The sequence below is a fragment of the Andrographis paniculata genome, unplaced genomic scaffold (assembly GCF_009805555.1).
Source record: "Andrographis paniculata isolate CXL003 unplaced genomic scaffold, ASM980555v1 Contig38END, whole genome shotgun sequence".
In the NCBI taxonomy this organism is placed as follows: domain Eukaryota; kingdom Viridiplantae; phylum Streptophyta; class Magnoliopsida; order Lamiales; family Acanthaceae; genus Andrographis; species Andrographis paniculata.
The window spans coordinates 223,193-243,036 of NW_026137571.1; the positions used below are offsets into that span (position 1 = coordinate 223,193).

The 19,844-nt window shown below is 34.4% G+C and overlaps 3 protein-coding genes across 5 annotated transcripts; 1 reads left to right on the top strand and 2 right to left on the bottom strand.

The window, feature by feature from the left end:
- Positions 1-3,920, bottom strand: LOC127251021 (uncharacterized). 2 transcript variants are annotated; one of them, XM_051274550.1, is made up of 10 exons: positions 3,792-3,920; positions 3,549-3,724; positions 3,384-3,446; positions 3,237-3,292; positions 2,877-2,970; positions 2,528-2,588; positions 1,687-1,768; positions 778-833; positions 609-672; positions 1-494 (listed from the first exon to the last, which is right to left on the bottom strand). In XM_051274550.1, the coding sequence occupies exons 2-10, from the start codon at positions 3,678-3,680 to the stop codon at positions 431-433; spliced, it is 672 nt and encodes a 223-aa protein (XP_051130507.1). In that variant the 5' UTR covers positions 3,681-3,724; positions 3,792-3,920; the 3' UTR covers positions 1-430. The 2 variants fall into 2 exon arrangements, with proteins under 2 accessions (XP_051130507.1, XP_051130505.1); XM_051274548.1 differs by having other exon boundaries at positions 3,549-3,879.
- Positions 3,921-8,697: 4,777 nt separating this feature from the next.
- Positions 8,698-15,422, top strand: LOC127250934 (uncharacterized). Of its 2 annotated transcripts, XM_051274421.1 has the most exons (9): positions 8,702-8,829; positions 9,129-9,358; positions 10,230-10,415; positions 11,629-11,721; positions 12,314-12,496; positions 12,575-12,677; positions 12,762-12,947; positions 13,307-14,391; positions 14,499-15,422. In XM_051274421.1, the coding sequence occupies exons 2-9, from the start codon at positions 9,134-9,136 to the stop codon at positions 14,880-14,882; spliced, it is 2,445 nt and encodes an 814-aa protein (XP_051130378.1). In that variant the 5' UTR covers positions 8,702-8,829; positions 9,129-9,133; the 3' UTR covers positions 14,883-15,422. The 2 variants fall into 2 exon arrangements, with proteins under 2 accessions (XP_051130377.1, XP_051130378.1); XM_051274420.1 differs by having other exon boundaries at positions 8,698-9,358.
- A 2,662-nt stretch (positions 15,423-18,084) lies between these two features.
- Positions 18,085-19,732, bottom strand: LOC127251162 (transcription repressor OFP1-like). Its single transcript, XM_051274764.1, has one exon. The coding sequence runs from the start codon at positions 19,488-19,490 to the stop codon at positions 18,225-18,227; it is 1,266 nt and encodes a 421-aa protein (XP_051130721.1). The 5' UTR covers positions 19,491-19,732; the 3' UTR covers positions 18,085-18,224.
- Positions 19,733-19,844: the final 112 nt, after the last annotated feature.

The window sequence follows — 19,844 nt, forward strand, 5'->3', positions numbered from 1 at the left end:
TCAGGTTAAAAAAAGAATTATATTACAATGGAAGAAAGATCACTTTCTGCTCTATAACCAAACTTAAACAGCTGAATTATAATGAAATGGATATTGCGTGAATAATGCATTTGGGCCAAAGGCCATTATGCAATACTCAATCCGAATATATCCTATAATTACCAATACTATTAGATTCCAGGTATTATCCAGTTATGGAAATAGCCCTGAGCAGGCCTTCCCATAAGCCTATTGGATGCAGTCAGATTCCATAAGATTTTCTAGTTTCCAATCTAACTCAATACCAACCCATTAAATGTTTTGATAAAATGATTCGCGATCAGTCATGATACCAATGTGGGCTGAAATCTTTCACAGGATAAGTAGCAGTTTCCAAGAGAAATTGATCACATCTACGGCAGGCGCACACACCTTGTTTTTCAAGGAAAGATCACTCGACTTTAGCAACTCCCCCGGCAGGCATGCTGCTTTCGGCTACAGTCTCCTTCACAAACCTATAGTCGCAAAATGCGCAACACAAAGTAAGAACTACAATTATAAGTCTTCAGTTCTTTCATGATAGCCAGAAAAAGAGATGACAAAGTAAGTCATGTTGGAGGGAATAACACCTTGTCAATTTATCTTGAGATGACTGTAAAACATAGATTGCAAGAATGACAGAAAGCATCAGCCCTGCTTGTGAACCAATTGAGGAAAGAATATTAAACACAATATGTTCATCTCAGTTAATAAATACCTCAAACCTTGAGCACATCAATTTATTAAAAATTTGCTTACCTGACCCAAATAGAAAATAAAAGCCAGATGCCACATCTATCTCTGACTGTTCATCCCTGTAAATCAGAAATGCAAGCACATATGCTTCAAATATGATGTGAATTGTAAGCATGTCAAAAGGTAGATGCGGCTCAGAAATGATGTGAATTGTAAGCATATCAAAATAGATCCCTAGAAGTATGATTCAAGCTCGCTCATGAAATCAACAACTGGAAACTTAATGAGCAACCCAGTTTTGTTTCTCCAAACATTGGTATATTGCAGCTTTCTGGATATTTATGTCTAGTTGTCACTGTACACCAATCTTATGAAAATTAAAACAAAAAGGAGGCCCCCCACAAGTTACTTGCATGTGTAAAACGTTGGAATAAGTATTATATAGTTTTATTTGTAATAAGTGTCACTGAGACCTGAGGTCACAAGTTTCAACTACTCTTTAAATTAGCTTATATAACAAATCTTTTGGAGAGAAAACTTTTGTACAGGATGGGAAAAACGGATGGTTCACTTTGCAAAGCCCAGAACCACGCCTGTCAAGTTTACACCTTCAATTCTAGTCACTATGCCAGTTCTTGATTCTGGCATTTAGTAAAAGCTCAAGCAAACAAAGTTCTTTTTCCACGCCTAAGCAACAAAGCACTTTTCTAGTTGCTTTTTCAGACTTGACCAAATTTAGCATGTGTGTCAGATATACACAGTTTATTTCCTTGGAGTACTAACAAGCTCAACTTAGAACATCTACCAACATACATCCACAAAACCTACTTCACAAGTGTAGCATGCATGGACGAAATTATCCAGATAAGCCGACAGTGTCCAGGCAGAAAAACTATCCCCTTTGCCAACACACACATAAATAAATAAATGAAAAATATTCCATCCATAAATGAAATGGAAGAAGCAGTATACCAAGTGTATCGCACAAGAATGTGCTTTGGCCACTGCTGCTGATCCCAAAATTGTTTACGAATATCAGGATGAAGTTCTACATCTGCTTAAACAAAAGAATATATGAGAAACTCAGTATGAGCAATCGAACAATTGAGTTTTAAAGAAACTTCATGTACAAAAGATGTAAATGGGCTCTAGACTAATGATGCCAGGGTACCCTGATTACAAATACCATGCTGCAAAAAAGTAGTAAATCAAACAGATAGAAATTGTTTACAATGAAAAGTTATCAGAATTTGTAGATGAATGCTTCTGGCCAGGAGCAGAAGAAGAAAACAGAGTTAAAATTCTAAAAATGTTGCAGCCGTAAAATCACCACCAAATAACAGCAGAAGGAATAATAGTATAATACAGGTGTCAAATTCATTGAAAAGTTGCAGCATTGATCATCATAAAAATAGTCTGAATCGGAAAGGAAAATTTTCAGATAAACAATATATATATGCAAAAAAAAAAAAACAATACCCATCATATTCACTATTTTATTATAACTGGAACCAACTTAACAAATATAGTAGCAAATAGAACTTTCATGTACAGAAAAGTCGCCTTTGAATCATGATTGGATCCATGAAAAATATCATACACACTATCTTGAAGTTAATATTGAACATGAGACACACATATGATCATAAAATATATGTCTTCGCCTATGAGCATTGTGATAGAAGGTGATATCATTGAAGTCAATGTATATTTAAGTTGTAATATTTGAAATATAGAAGTCAAAGAGTCATGCAAATGTTAACAAACAAAGATTATGATTAAGGGTAGATAGCATTAAGGAAGGGAAACTTACAACTGTTAGGCATATCTATAACTTTTGCAGTGACCCCAAGCAAATCACCCCCTGAATATCTCTAAAAATGAAGCATGCATCATCAATTAGCATGACATACACACAAGATCAACATCTATTAAGTATTAACACGGCATATACACAAAATCAACATTATATCGGCAATGGTTCATTATAGTGCATCTAAGTGACTCATCTCCAGGAACATGAAACCAAGCACATATTTTAATTCAAGTGTATCAATCTCAATTGCGCTCTATTAATACCAGTAAAAAATACATAAGAGCAAATAATGTTCCGAATTTAATAGCTTGTGAATATAGTATCAAATGCAGACCATAGGCCTTACCAGATGCATCTCAATCATTGGGACATTAGAACTCTTTCGGTTTATCACAAAAAGCCATGGGACATAAAACTTTTCTCTTCCAACTTGGAATGATCTGTACCATAATAACTCTCAGAAATGAGTGCCATGTCCAACTCAAATAATCATTGACATAGATTTCATGCACATAATTCTCTTCTCATTGAAGAATTTTTTGACTGCATCTGCACCCTGAAGATACTACATAATTAACAGAGCATGTATAGAACTCAATTCCTAAACTTCTCTTCTTACACCACTTTTTCTTCCAATACCTTCTAATTTGATCCAATTATTAGTTGTTCTTTAAAACTAGAACGAGTTGAAACGAACAAATCATACATTTTGTACGGGTCAGCTCCAGTGTATCCAGTGGGCTTAGGTATAGGAATCAACGCCTGCACACAAAATTAAACAGCAATGAGCAAACCCAAACAAGAAACCCCTAAAAGCAAACCAAACGAAACCCTAAATATATATATATATAACCTCACGATTAACAGCGAACATCGGACAATGCTTGCCGATCATATCATGCCAAACGGTTCTACTCTGCAAGTTTCTCAGTTTATCAAAGACTGAATAAATCATCAAGTAACAATATATAAGTCGTTCCATAAATATCAAATTCACATAGAAGAGCGAAAAGATTACTGAGTGGTATTGGCCCATGCGGCTCATGGGAACGATGTCCCCCGGTCGATAAGCTACGGCTATAGAGATCGCCTCACTCAATAAAACAACAAGAAACACCGCCATTCGAGTGACGCCACAAAATCTGTCCATGGTTTCGCCAAGCACAGATCGCAAGCGATCGGGGATGTAAAAACCTGTAGAAATCGTTAATTTGACCAAAAAACCTTGAAACTTGACTTGAAGGTAGGGCTATGCTGCTACCATGGCGGTTGATAATGCCAGTGAAAAATCCTTACTGCCACACCAGAATCATGCGAAACCTCTCAACTATCCCTCCAATTTAATTTGATTTAATTCTAATTTCTTTTCTATTTCATCTTTAAATATAACAATTGCGCCGAGTGCCGGTTACTTTAACTTATCCCTCGGTCCGGCTATATCATAGGAGTGATACTTTTTAACCGTGGTGCTCAATTCAGCAGGTGAAGTATTATATTACGGTCATGTTTCCTTTTACCAACGGCAAGGTCTATATAATTTAAAAGTATATTAGTGAAAATAATTATTTTATAATATAAATAATTATAAATTAAAATTAATATAATTTATTAATTTAATTAAAATTAAAAATAAAAAAATTTAAATAAGATTAAAATATGTAATTATTTTTTTAAAAAAAATGTCTTAAAATATGGACAACAAAAACTACAATGTCAACATAACAAGTGGGACAGAAAAGTTATATTCAAATACTCACAGTGAGAGTTATTTTTATGTACAATAATATTTTGGAAATAATGAATAGATAATATGTCATTTCAAAATGGAAAAGTTCTAAATAAAATCACATATCAATTTTATATTATTTTGCCTTAAAAACCGATACAATTATACAAAATAATACACTATCTTAATATAAAAATAATATAAATAAAAAAATTAAATAAAATATTATTAATCAGTAAAGCACGAATTTGACTAGTTGAATACATTCGTTATTGTTTGGTAAAATAAGAATTTATTTTTAACAGTTTATATGTTAAATAAAAATTAAAATCATTTGAATATTTTATGTTTAAAATATTTAATTGTATTTTATAGGATTATTAGAACAATTATTATTAGTTATTATAAATTATGAATATGTTATTAAAATATTTTTACTTTTGTTACTTTTTAAATATTATGTAATAAAACTACCACTTACAATGGTTACATATTTTTATTTTTGGACGTTGAATTACAAAATTAATATTTCATTAAATACCTTACTTTTTTTTCAATAATACTTTTACTTTACATCACATCATAAGTTTTGCAAAAAAAAAAATAAGGGCAAAAATGTCATTACATTACTTTTAACTACATATAAAAAATAATATTTTATTTGTCAATTCAATTGTGCTTTTATTTGATCGGGGCACGAATTTAAGAAAAATAAATAAAAATATTTTTTTAATTTAAAAAATTAGAATAAAAATTAAAATAAATTTAAATAACGGATGAAGTAATACGTTAAATTTTTATGAAAAATAAAATATATATTAAAAATTGTGTAAAATAATTATGCAAGCAAACTAGTGAATGTATTTAATGTATTAATATTTAAAAACAATATGATAAAGAAAATTTAGGAAAAACAAAGTCATACTCATTATTACTATTATTATAATATAAAAATTAAAATAAATATTCAATTTACTATTTTTAAGAATTTTTCTTAAACCATCTCGTTTTTCTCTAAACTAGCGGAATATCTATGTACGGTGAAATCAACCAAAAAATTATAATCATATTTTTTTTTGTTTAATAGTAATTTCTTTATATATTATATATATTTTTAATCAATATAAAAAAAATAAAATAATATCAGTAAATTATACTATCTCCGTAAATATTAAATTTTGTAGCATTTTACTTTTATTTCTTAATTGAATATAAGATATAATAGTATTACTTAAAATAATTTTAAATGCAAAATAAATTACATTTTAAAAATTTAATATATTTTTTTTATATCTTCTTTATAACCGTAATTACAAATAAAAATTATTTATCAATATATACATGGTAATTCTAGAATAAATTTAAAACATAAGTCTATACTTTTTTTAAACATATATATGTATTTACATAATTATTTTAAAAATTAATAAAATATATGCATTTAACTAGTACTATTCATTTATTTTAAATGTATTTTATCATTTTTAATTACAAATATATTAAAAATTAATTAATAAAAAAAATATATCCACAATCTACACAACCTCATCTTTCCACTAAATATTATATAATAAATTAAGAAAAAATATATATAATTTGAAATAAATTTTTCATTCTACTGCTTAATATACAAAGAAAAGCCGGATTTTCTGCAAACTCGAACTAAAAACACCATCATCATCTACCATCATCCACTAATTCTTGGTCAAACACATGCACCAAATAAAGTTGGCATCAGTTCACCTCTGCAGAAACTTTTCCGGAAATAAATATGTAATATAAATTATGATTCACATTATATATTTGAAATAAAATATGCAATATAACTAAAATAATTTAATGTTAAAATTTGGAATAAAATATGCAATATAACTAAAATAATTTAATGTTAAAATAACAATTTAATTTATTATGAACAAAATCAATTAAAAAATATATAAAAACTATACATATATTTGGATATGTTTATAATTTGATTGATTATGAAAATAAAATTATTATTCATATACATATTACAATTTCTGTTTTTTACAACTTAAAAAATAAAATCAATTCCTAAGATAACTTAATTACAGTATTGCAACTTTCTATGATGAAAAAAATAATAAAAATAACATATAACTTAATATAAATTATGATTAATTGATAATAAGAATTTAAATTACACTTAAATTTATAATAAAATAATTTTTATATATTACAAATTAAAAAATCACCAAACTTATCGCTAACAACTTCCGATATAAACAATTTAGAAAAAACCAAAAAAATCTAAAAATTATAAATATATATATAAATAAAATACTATCAATAAAAATAATATTATCAATAAAAAATTTTTTATCAAAAAATATTTGAGATTCCATCTTTATGACTGGACAGAAAAAACACAATAAAATAAACAATTTAGAAAGAACAAAAAAAAATTTAAAAATTATAAATATATATAATATTATTAATAAAGAAAAATAGTAAAACAACTCAATATTATCAAAAAAAATAAAAAAAATATTATCAATAAAAAAATTATCAAAAAAACAACAATTCATTGTAAATGCATTGATAATAAATTTTAATATTCTTATTCTCACCTTTCTTTAGTCGCATTACCTCTCTTTCATATGTCTATGAAAAAGAAAAAAAAAAACAGTTTTCTCCACTAACAATCTTAATAATTTTACAAAATGTGGAGTCCAGTTTTAAACTCTTATATATATATATATATATGATACTTCCTCCGTCCACGTGTTTACATATTTCTATTTTGGGATGTCCAATTACAAAGTTAACATTTCATTAAATATTTTACTTTTTCTACAAATACCCTTACTTATATCACATCGTTACTTTTATTATAAAAAAAAAAAATATATCATTACATTATTTTTAATTACTTTTATACGAGGGATGAAGCATATGATTTGTAGGGCAGCGGTTAAAATGATGGCTCCAATGGACCTTGCCTTTTTATAGGTAGCACCCACGGCCCACCTAGTTGGATGGGTGCTTTTTTTATTTTTTATTTTTTATTTTAAAAATTCTAAAATAATTTAAATATATTCATAAATTCTACTTTATTTTATTTTTTTATATTTAGTTTTGATTGTTTATAAAATAATTATTTTTTTATATTTAAAGTTAAAAATATTAATATTTCCCATCAATTATATATTTATTAATATTTATAATTAATTAATTATATATAATTACGTAAAAACTAATATAAATTATTTAATTATTAAATTTAAATCATTATAATACACATTTAATAATATTATAAATAATGAAATAAATAATCAATTATTGTAACAATAGCAAAATGTTGGATGTTATTTATGAATTCAAAAAAATGATATAAAATAATAATATAAAAAATATTTTTTAATCCAATAAAAATAAATGGTGGAAGATAGTCATAAAAAACCCTCAACGCACAATTAATTGCTTTGTTAGACATAAATTGGCACACGGATTATCGAAGCTCCTGGGACCGCAAAACCTTGGGTGAAGAAGTCCAGGACCTTTCATTTTCTGGAGTTATTTACGGGTTCACTCTCAGCGTCCGGCTCCGGCTCCGTCTCCGTCTCCGTCTGTTTTTATTTATTTTTTTAAAAATAATATTTAGAAGATCTATAAGTAGTAAATAATTTAAAATATATTAATAAAAAGATTTTTAAATTAAAATTAAATAACAAATTAATTTAATTAAAATTTAAAAATTATAAATTAAATTTTTTTAAATGAATTTAAAGTGTGTAATTCTTTAAAAAGAAAAAAATGACGGAATAGGTGGTATACATAAAAATAAAAAAATAGAACAAAGTAAATGAGACTACTATTTTCGTTTACTTTATAAGTAGAATGTATATATTTATTTTTTGATATTTTAATGATAATAAATAATGGTTATATACATAAAATTATTATGAAACAAATAGGAGAATATTTATAATTTATATTGAAGTTCGTTTAGAGAAATGAGTAGTATATATATGCTTACAAGTGGAGGGAGAGAGAGAGGAAGTATAAAATAAAAGTTTATTAACTCAAGGAATAAATACCATAGAAAAAAGGACGTAAACAGTGTCTTTTCTTGCTTTTCTTTATGCAGAAGGGGATAAAAAGAATTCGTTACATTACACCAGTCCATATCTACAACAAGTCAAGCACACAATCATACAATGCATACGAGAGTGTTTTGGTTTTTATTTTTTTTGTGATTGAGGGGAATACAAATGATGATAGGTGACTTTTAAGTTTAACTGTGGTCGGTAATTCGGGAGTAAATTAGAATGATTTAAAATTTTACTCAAGGGGAAAAACAAAGTAAAAAGACACAAATTTGCCGTGTTTGTTTGTGTGAGAATTTATAGTGATCCGCAGTAGGTAGATACATGTGTGAGTATATATATATATATATATATATTTGACATATGCGTGTGTGTATATATATATGATTGGGTATTTAGAGGAACGTTAGCACTTCAAAGGCCAGACAGATTTGCGGGTTTATGTTTGTGTCTACGCAAATCCAAATCATACTCGGCGGAAGCTCTCCAGTGTTGTCGTCTTTGTGTGCCCTCCGAAACCCCTTCTCTCATTCGGTTCATTTTCTTCGCGTATTTTGGTTTTTGGGTTTTCCCCCAAACCCCCGCTTTTGACCCATTTCGCGCAGGGACGGAAAAGAAAGCGTCGTGTTGCTTTCGCGTTCCGATTTACTTCTGTTCTTTTTTTTTTCTTTCCAATTGAAACCTGTTTGCTAATGCTGCTTTATGTTTGTCGGGTTTTAATATTTGTTTGTACGGAATATTGAACTTAAAAACGGATTGATTGATTCGCTGATTTTCTCTACTGAAATCGATTGAACGATAGATTAAATGGGTGATCCTGTGGGCGGCGGTGAAGCGGCGGAGATGACACCCGCGTCCACCTCTTCCGCGGAGCCCTACCCATTGGGGTTTGGCGGAGAGAATTGGGTAGGGGCAGAAAGAGCCGCCTGTGAGATAATCCGGAAGGTCCAACCCACTTCTGTTTCTGAAGGGAGAAGAATAGAGGTTGTTGATTATATCCAGAGATTAATCAGGAATGGCCTGAGTGTGGAGGTGGGGAAATTCCATCTGCCTGTTTTGAACTGATTTCTATGTGTTACATTCATCTGTGTGCATTCTATATTGCTCCTAATAACAGGTATGAGTGCATCTTCTGTGATATTATTGCACATGTTTTTGTTTAGTGTTTGGCTTGCATGCATGTGCATCTCTGGTGTTGACTGCCGAGGTACATTAATGGTAATTCATCGCCGATAGGCGATAATTTGTATATTCGTAAGTATAATGAAATGGGATAAGGTCGGCAATACAAGTGTCATATTTCTAACGCTTGCGGAAGCTTATCTTTAGGAAATGATACACTTGTCAAGCTGTCTAATTTATTAGGAAAGTGCGGCTGCCTTTTACCACGTGTCGTGGTGTAGCTACTAGAATTTGGATATTGAGGTAATCCTGGAAGCTATCATTAATACAATGTTGTAGGATCTGTTAGTAGTTACGGCTTCTAAAAGCACTTCTAGACGGGTACGTGTTTGTCCGTTTAGTATATATGGCTAAAAGGTGTTTGTTTGTCAGATTATGTATGTATTATTTGATCAAAGTTGTTACACGCTTTGTTGCCTAGGAACTTCAGGTAATCAATATTGCTTGTTTGTTGAAGATCTTAACATGATGCTGAATTGTGGTTCCTTGTTTAAGAATGGTTATACTTATTGTGGCTTCTTGCAATACTATATTGGTGTCCTCTTTATTGTCTGTAGTTTATAAAGAAGGAATATTTTACTATATTTCTCTTTTGGCATTTTTTTTGTCATCATGTTCTCTATTAACCCCACAGGTACAGGATATGAATGATTCTGTCAATTCTTACTTTGGTCTCCTACTCATATTTGTGTTCATTGGGTTAAACAATTGAAAATTTCAGGTATTCCCATTTGGCTCTGTGCCATTGAAAACTTACCTTCCAGATGGAGACATTGATTTGACTGCTTTTGGTGGTGCGAATGTTGAAGATGCTCTGGCTGATGATATCAAATATTTATTGGAACAAGAAGAAAAAAATATGGCCTCAGACTTTGTAGTAAAGGATGTCCAGCTCATTCGTGCAGAGGTTTGCACATTTTATTAGTATGCGGAAAGATTTACTAAATTCTTTAACAAATTTCTCACATACCAGAATTGGAAATTTGCATCTAGCGCTTTAAATTTATTGAGATTCATGTTTTCGCATCACTTACTGTAACATAAAATGTTGTATTCTGGAGGCAGGTTCAATATTAACTCAGTAACACAGATGCGTATGCTAAAACTGTGAGAGGTTAAAATAAGAATGAACAATGGATCTTGGATAATGTGATATCTGTTGCAGCATAATTTGTTATAAGCAAATAACTTATAAAATCTGGATCCACTTTACCAAGGTTGCCAAAGAGGTTTTCCTGAAACTGGCATAGTGACAATGATTTAAGTATTAGTGGCTGTCTTTGGGAGAAGGTGCTAATCTTCCTGTAGTTATTTTGCCATGAAAATGGATCTATTCACTGAACTTTGCAATATATGGGCTTCATAAAAGAAACCTAGGCCTCATGATTAGGTTTTCTACTTCCGGTAAGTATGATTGGTAAGTACATGCTATGTATAAATTATATAGCCACAGCTGCCATATTGGATTTGGAATGCACAATTTGGCCCAACAGAGAATAGGGGAGTCATATTGGCTATGGCTGCCCATTCGACACACTAGGTTTAAGTTTGTATTGCAACTAGGTATGTTTGGTCGAATGCTGCATGAACCACTTCATAGCAATTAGAATACAGCAAAGATTTCGTAACAATGATGGCCGTCAACTTTACATTTAATTTAATGCCATTGGATCTAGTTTTCTTGCATTTGGACTGCCTTTTTCAGTCTCCAATTTCATGCGCTGCCCATTTGGAATCCATAATTGATATTTATACATGACCACGTTGTCTTTTTTCTCTTGTATCTTTATTTCAAATTATTGTGGTTTTCCTGTTCTGCTGACAGAAATTTCAGGCCACCTTTGAGTGTACCTTTGAATTGGATATAATGGCTCAACATACCACATGAACTAAGTATGGATTTGTAGAGTTAGGACAATAAATTTTATTGGTAAATTTAAGCACAAGATTGTGATAAGGGTAAAATGTTTGTTACATATATTTCGAATTTTTTTTGTTCCCTTATGTGTAGGTTTGTTATTTTTATATTCCTAGTTCCACTGCACACCACTTTGAAATTTGTCTTTTTGAGTTTTTGAATTGTAACCGTGCCTCATTGACACGTGGCTATTATGTGGCAGGTAAAGCTTGTGAAATGTATTGTTCAAGATATTGTTGTAGATTTGTCCTTCAATCAAATCGGTGGTCTTTGCACTTTATGCTTTCTTGAGCAGGTAACTATGCTCTAAAAATCTTGAAGGTGAAAAATTGTTGAGATATTTATCTTATTGCTCGAAAAGGAATCTTATCAAGACTGACGTTCCATTTGTCTTATTTGTATCTGGTATGGTTGTACTTAATGAATTCAGAATTGATCAATTTGTTTATCCATCACATAAAGCTTTTCCTTTTTTTGTGACTTCAAAAGAGAGAGAAAACACTGCTACTCATGTTTTCATAGATCCATATTTGACTCGTGATAATCTCACTGTACTACTGCTTGAAATGTTATGAATTTACTGCAACTACTCAAATGATTTTGTGTTTGTGGGTATGTGATATCTACCGGAGAGAGTATACAATAAATCTTATATGCCTTGTATCAAGTGCAGTAAAATGATTGCCTTGGGGTGATGTATGCAAAGTGAAAACATCTATATTCTTGTGTTCATTTATGCAAAGTAGGACTTGATAATTTTGTAACACTGTAACTTCAGCCTATGAATGATTGCCTTGGGGTGATGTATGCAATGTGAAATAACTTTCAGATGTAGTTGAAGGAGGATCCAATTTATGATTTCACAATTGCTGTGATTAATATTACAGGTTGACCATCTCATTGGCAAAGATCACCTCTTTAAACGCAGCATCATCCTTATCAAAGCGTGGTGCTACTATGAGAGTCGCATCCTTGGTGCTCATCATGGATTAATTTCTACATATGCTTTGGAGACCCTGGTGTTGTACATTTTCCAATTTTTTCGCTCAACATTGGATGGACCTTTAGCTGTGAGTGTACTAAGGACAATTTTCGTTTCTTCAGTTTGTCTCCACAGCAGTAACCTAATGATTAAAATTTTACTTTAGGTCTTGCATAAATTTTTGGTTTACTTCAGCAAATTTGATTGGGAGACTCACTGTGTTAGCTTAAATGGCCCTATTCGCCTTTCTTCACTGCCTGAAATTGTTGGTGAGATTCTTTTTAAAGTTTGAGTTACATATCTTAAATTATGAAGATGTAATGATTGAATTTTATCTGTTTATCCTGTTTCAGTTGATTTGCCAGAAGATAGTGACAGAGGTTTGCTTTTGAGCAGTGATTTCCTGAGTTCTTGTGCTAGCAGTTTTTTAGTTCCTTCTAGAGGTAGTGACAGAAATCCGCGTGGGTTTCAGCTCAAGCACCTTAACATTGTTGATCCACTTAAAGAGACCAATAATCTTGGGCGTAGTGTGAGCAAAGGTATGATCATTTATGTTACTTCCTGTTCAGTGGAAATGTCATTATTGCTTGTGAGAGAAAACTATTGATTGCCAAGTACCATAAACTTCAGCTGCGTAAATTATTTATGAACTAAATGACATGGTTTCTACTTTTATATATGATGCTTGTTAAAAATGTGACAATAAAATTTTCTCTTCCAGATTGATGTTTGGCATTTACAACAGATCGCATTTCAGAGAAATATAATAAAGCTAAACAGCCTTATCTACACCACCTTTTTTAAAACTGTGGTGGCTCCCTGTCGCTACTTGATTTATACTTTCAGTTATTTAGTTTATTGGTATTTGTTTAAATATTTACCATTGTGTTTTATACAGGTAGTTTTTATCGCATACGCAGCGCCGTCTCTTATGGGGCTACAAAACTCGCACAGATACTTTTGCAGCCTGAAGATTCTATTGCCGTTGAACTTAATAAATTTTTCTCTAATACTATGGCAAGGCATGGAGGTGGACAGTGGCATGATGTTCAGGGTTTGGACCCAACACTTATTTCTAAGAAGTCTACTTCTGGAATGCGGATTTCTGACCACTCATATGAGTTTGATGAAGAGGCTGTCTCTAGTGGAGCTCTGCAGTCTAGGTCAGTTAAATTGTCCCAAGATTCACTCAAATGGGTAGAGGGATCATCTACAGATATTGCTGCAAATCGAGAGCCTTCTAAACACAATTCTCTGGGTCCTGCTTTTCATGGAAGCTTGAGTGACCTTGCCACTGTTGGTTTTGGAGGTCTAAAGATTTCTTCTGATTCATCCAATTTTGGAACTCCTCATCTAACAGAGAGTCCTCGTGCAATTGCTAGTTCCAAGACCATAGCTTGTAATGGAAGTACACAGGTTGTTGACCCAAATTCAGCTAGGCTGGAGAATTATGAAAAGAATACACTTCCCCGGGTCTTGTCAGGAGTTTATGGGGAAAGAATTGCTGGTACTGGGCGCCCAGACAAGAATCAATTGGTAGACAGTGCCGAAGCTGTGGCTTCGAGTAATTTCAAGGCTGTTTCTTGGGCTCTAAACACTTCTTCTTTATCAGTGGATCCTACTCATATAGATGTGGAACAGGCCTCACCTGACAGGAGTGAGACATCTGACCTTTTAAGCACATCCGATCTCACAGGGAATTATGATAGATTCTTGCAATGGCTACACTTTGGTAGATGGTGCTATGAATATGGCTTAAGTATGCAGACTTTGACAATGCCACCTCCCTTGCCAAGCACACAATGGGACGGCCTCTTGCCTCCATCACATTTTGAGCAGAATGGGTTTTCCCATGGCCCCTATAATGGCTTGCATCCAAGTCCACCAATGTATGTCTTGCAGCCCGTGCTAATACCAGGTGCTGCGTTCAGGTTTGAAGAAGTGGCTAAACCCAGAGGAACAGGAACATATTTTCCGCATATGGTATGCTACACTATGTGTGCCTAACTTTGGACCTTTTAAAATGTATTTATGACTTGCTAGTACTCACGGCTTCTTTTACCATCACAGTAACTTGTTTCATTATGCAGGCTCAACCCCCACGGGGTTATAGGTCTTCATCCATGAAAGGAAGGAATCAGGGATCATTAAGATCACCGCGTGACTATGGAAGAAACATGATTTTTGCGCCGCATCTGATAGACAGAAGCAGAAGCAACTATGAAACAGCGCAACCTCAAGTCCCCGTTGACAGAAGTGTGATGGGCTGTAGTGATAACCATCCGGCAGCGCTCTCTCCTCGAGGTAATGGGTTTCCAGAACCAGTTGGGTCATCTGCCCAATCTGAAGGAGTGGTTGAATTGGGGTTGATTGGACAGTCATCTAGATCATCCATGTTAGGAAAGAGCAGGCGGCAAAGATCTGCATCTGCATCCTCATTATCTCCTAGAAGTTTGTCTGATAGAGCAGGATAGGTAGAAGGATCTTGGAGCATGCCAACATACATACACATAAATACTAGAAATGTGGCTGGCTGTTGCTGCGGATGAAGATGATATCCCTCCTCCATTGCCTGCCCCTCAGAAAGACAGAGAAGATTTAAAAAAAAAAAAAAAAAAAAAACGAAGGTATTTTCTTTGTAGAGAGCAAGCCTGTTGTTTACACATTTGCATGCACTCAGAGCTTGTTTATACAATTTTACAAATATTTTTTTTAGGAAGAAACGGGATGGATTGTGTGTTTGTATGTGGCAACTTTTTTCTCCCCCTGGTGGGTGTAGTAGATTCATTGTGAACCTTATATGTATAGAGAGAAGCATTCTAGCCTCCAGGCTCCAACCATCGTATGGATCCCATATTGTATGCTGGAGTTAAATGGAATGATGTCCAGTGTAGTGAGGGAGAGATGGGGAATTTTGGTGATTCATCAAATACTAGTGATAAGCTTATGTTGTTAATTGGTTAGTTAGTTCACATATGAATGATATGATATGGATTTTGGGGTTGGTTATCTTATCCTATCTTTGGGCTGGGCTGTGGTGACGGTGGTTGTGGTTTATGTATATGGTTGGTGGGATGTCCAGCCGGCGATAGATAGATAGATAGTTGGCTTGATCGATCAAATGGTCATCATCCTCGCCTGTCCTATTCTAACATGTCCTCTCTTGGTGGTGTTTGAATGCAATTGCCCAACAATCAATCACCAGCCATCACATATGTATTGTTCTGTGTTGTATACGTATTGGTAAGGGGCTAAGGAGTAGGTGCAGGGCAGGGGAGGGTGAGATTGCTCTGCTCTTCTATGTCGTCTATACATCATATTGGGGATTAATTTATAGATGGTTTTGATCTATCTGGTGTGGTGAACTGGTGGTGGTGGCCTGCCTGCCTGCCATTAACGTGCAAGTGCAAGTGCTAGTGCTAGCTAACACAACACAAGATAGTACAATGTCACTAGGACAAGACGACACAGTCAGTCTCAATATTAGTAGAGAGCTATGGTAGCGAGCTTGCAATATAATCTAGTTTCCTTCCTCCTCCCTTCCTTGATGATGATGATGATGATGATGATAGTGGTACAGTAGAGTCATTTTTACGTGGTGGGGAGGGATTACTTAGAATAATCATTCATACATATACATACATACATATATATGATTTGAATCAGATGAATGGGAGGAGGAGGAGGAAGAAGACCTTAGCCTGGGGGGTGCGGTACGGTGCCCGTGCCCGTGCCCGTGCCCGTGCCCCCACAAAGATATCTAGTAATGTCACCTGTACTGCACCCACAATAAATAAATAAATAAAATAAAATTCAATATATATTTGATGTGGGAAACTCAATCAGATCAGATATCGTATCTGCAAACTTACACATCACACGAATTCATTCATTCATCAATAATTCATCAACCCAATCTCATCATCATCACTGCACTGCTGCTGCTTGATTCGATCGATATGATCATTGATCATCATTATTAGTATTATTATATTGACGAGACACTGATAAGCATTTTAGATGATAATAACAACAGTAAATGTAAGTGATTAGCAATTAGAGAGAATGAGAGTGAGAGAAGGACAACAAGCAGTAAGTACAAGGATGTGCATTATTGGAGAGAGAGAGAGAGAGAGAGAGAGGAAGGAGGATCATGACAGGTACCATATATACTATATTATATTATATTGCTGCATTCGTGTGCGTGCTGTGGCTACCAGTGATCTGTATGTATATATTGTATATGAGCACAGAACTCTCTGCTCTGCTCTGCTCTACTCTACTCTCCTCTCTTACATCATAGTAATATTCATCTATATATATATATATATACATATGACATGACAAAAGTACTGGCTGGCTGGTTGGTATATATATTTGGCAAAAACTACAACTTATTTACATGCACACATTTGTAGTTGTATAGTACGTAGCGTACCATAGTCTAATTTAATTAATTAATTGTACATCCAGAATCTGCGCCTTGTGTTGGCTGGCCTGCCTATTTCCACACCTCTACACACATATGTATCCATACATGAATATGAATATGAATATAAATATATATATATATATATTTTTTTTTTTTTTTTTGGTGCCGACAACCCACCCTACCCTAGCTAACCATTTCTCTTCCTTCAATAATACTACTAATAATAATAATTCTCAACGTAACATTCTGTCATACATTTGATTGATTAAACTCCAAGTGCTACGACTATTAATTATATACTAATTAATTGGAGATAGCTAATTAATTAAGACTCCAGTATATATGACCATGCACACACGTACGTACATTAAAACAAATTAAAACGTTCATATTCCGACCAGAGATATATATATATGTGGATGGGTAATTTAAACAACGATTCACAATCAATATAAATAATACAGAGAGAGAGAGAGAGAGAGAGAGAGAGAGAGAGAGAGAGAGAGAGAGAGAGAGAGAGAGAGAAATTAAAGGTGAAAGCGACGAGTAGAAGAGGACGACATCAATATCTTATTCAATTAATGCCAATGTCACATGCATGCGTCTCTTCTACCTTTATTAATTATTATATACTATCATCAAATTAATTACTTCACATACCTACCTAACGTTCCCATACCATTTGTTTTTAATTTTTTTGTAATTTTGCATCTGCCTGCCTGATCCATCGAATTGAAAAGTAATTAAATCAAATGTATGTGAGTGAGTGAGTAGTTGGAGAAAATGATTATATAAAATGGAAAAAGATCAAGTGTATCAAAACGTATCTTGAATGAAAACGTTTGTCCCTCAAAGCCTAGACACCCACAATCACCGCTGCATACCTTTCAATATTTAATTAAGTAAAAAATTCATGCACCGCGCAGTGTCAAAACACACACACATTCCTACGTTAAACATAAATAAATAAAAGTAATGATATTTGTGTAATACACTGTAAGGTGTGAAAGGATATTTTTTTCTTTTTTTTATGTTAAATAGATAGTACAATTACTAAATTAAGAAATGATAAGTAACGAAAAGAAAAAATAACGTTTGAGTATGTAGTTTCTTTCGATTTCAACACAACAGCTGGCTTGGCTGGGCTGGGCTGGGCTGAGCTGAGCTGAGCTAGGTATCTTCAATTTAATTTACGTAAAGCTGAATATAGCACCTACCTAGAGACATACTAATATACAAGTTCATAAAAATAAATGAATGGCGTGGCTATTTAATTTATTTATTAATATATACACATACATCCATACATATAATTGGAATGGAACTTAAAGCTGGCTATCTGCTTAATATTAATGGAGACCATTTAATTTAATTTTAAATGAAATTAGTTAATGTGAAACCAAATGTGCTTGAAGACGTTGATGATGAGGTCATGGTATTCGTCAGCATTGAGCGAGAGATAGCAGGCCAGCAGCTCCTCCAAATCCTTGGAACCCCGTAGCTCGTTCTCCACGATCATCTCCACCATCGACTCCATGAAGTCCCTCCGCGGGTCCTGGGACGATTTCACCACCGCAAATGCACTCTCCGACACGCTCCGCCGCCGCCGCCACGCCGACGCCGGCGACGATGATGATGTGCTCTTCCTCCGCCGCCCGTTTGAGATTCTCGGAGAATTCGTGCGGAGCCTCACCCCCGCTGCACCTGGAGACGACGCCCATGGATTCCGCCTCATTTTGTCGATCTGCTCCTCCTCGCCGCCGGCGGTTACCAAATCCTCTCTCACAACCCTAACGCGGAGGGATCCGTACGCGCTGCAGCTCTTCTTGGTGGCAATCGGGGGCAGATTGGAGGCACTCTGATCTGCACGCCGCACGCCGCCTCCGCCGCCGCCGTCGTCTATCTCGAGCACGATGTCGTTTCGGGCTTTGCACTTGCAGGAGGGGGTTGAGCAAGAAACCCCACCGCCGTCGTCGTCGTCGTCGAGTGTATAATCGGTGGTAAGGCCACGATCGGAGCCGCATTCAGGGACGACAGAATCGTGCTCCGAATTAGAAGAGGTTGGATCGATAATATCCTCCGGGGAATTGGGGAGCGCTACGTCGGGAGCGGAATCAGGGGGCTTCGCCGCCGCCGCCGTCGTCCAGACGGAATCCACGCTGGCACGGCAGCTACAGCTTGGCGGAGGAGTGGGAGGCTGAGGGTGAGGGTGAGGGTGGGGTCGCTTGAAGCTTCTTCTTCCTCTGGTTTTCCTCTTGGGCTTGCCGGCGATGGATGATTTTCTTGGAGGGTCGTGGTGATGTTTGACAGGGATGAGGTTGTCCTGGTCCTGGTCCGGCCTGGTAATATAGTAGGATTTTCTCTGGTCTGACAGGTGGGGCTGCTGCTGCTGCAGGGTGGAGCTGGAGGAATGATGTTGGTGATGATTTGGCAGGGACGATGATGATGAGGATGATGAGGAGGAGGAGGAGGAGGAGGAAGATGAAGATGAAGAGGGAGCGTTCGTGACTTTGTTGTTGTTGCTGGATGATGGAGGGGGTGGGGGTGGGTTGTTGGTCGATTTGGCCATGTCCCTGAGCTTGTAGAACCAGGTGGAGCTGGGAATCATGTCTGATAATCTGAACCTCCTCCTCCTCCTGTAATTGCCCATTGATCGATCAGAACAAAGCCAAAGGCAGAGGCAGGTGGATAATACTATAATGGAGCGATGGAGAATATATATAGTGGTATAATATAATGATCACTGCTGCTTGCTTGCTTGCTTTCATAATTGTCTTAAGATTATACGTGATCTTTATTTATTTATATATAAAGATATATGGAGAAAGGGTGGGGCTGAGCGAGCCCACGCACGGCACGAACAAGAAATTTGTACGCTTCTGTCGCCCGACACTCTGCAAAATGGTAATACTACTACATATATATATATATATATACTATTGATTACTTATATTACTGGTGGAACGAGATTTATTTATTTATTTATTGTTTTATGACTTGGGAA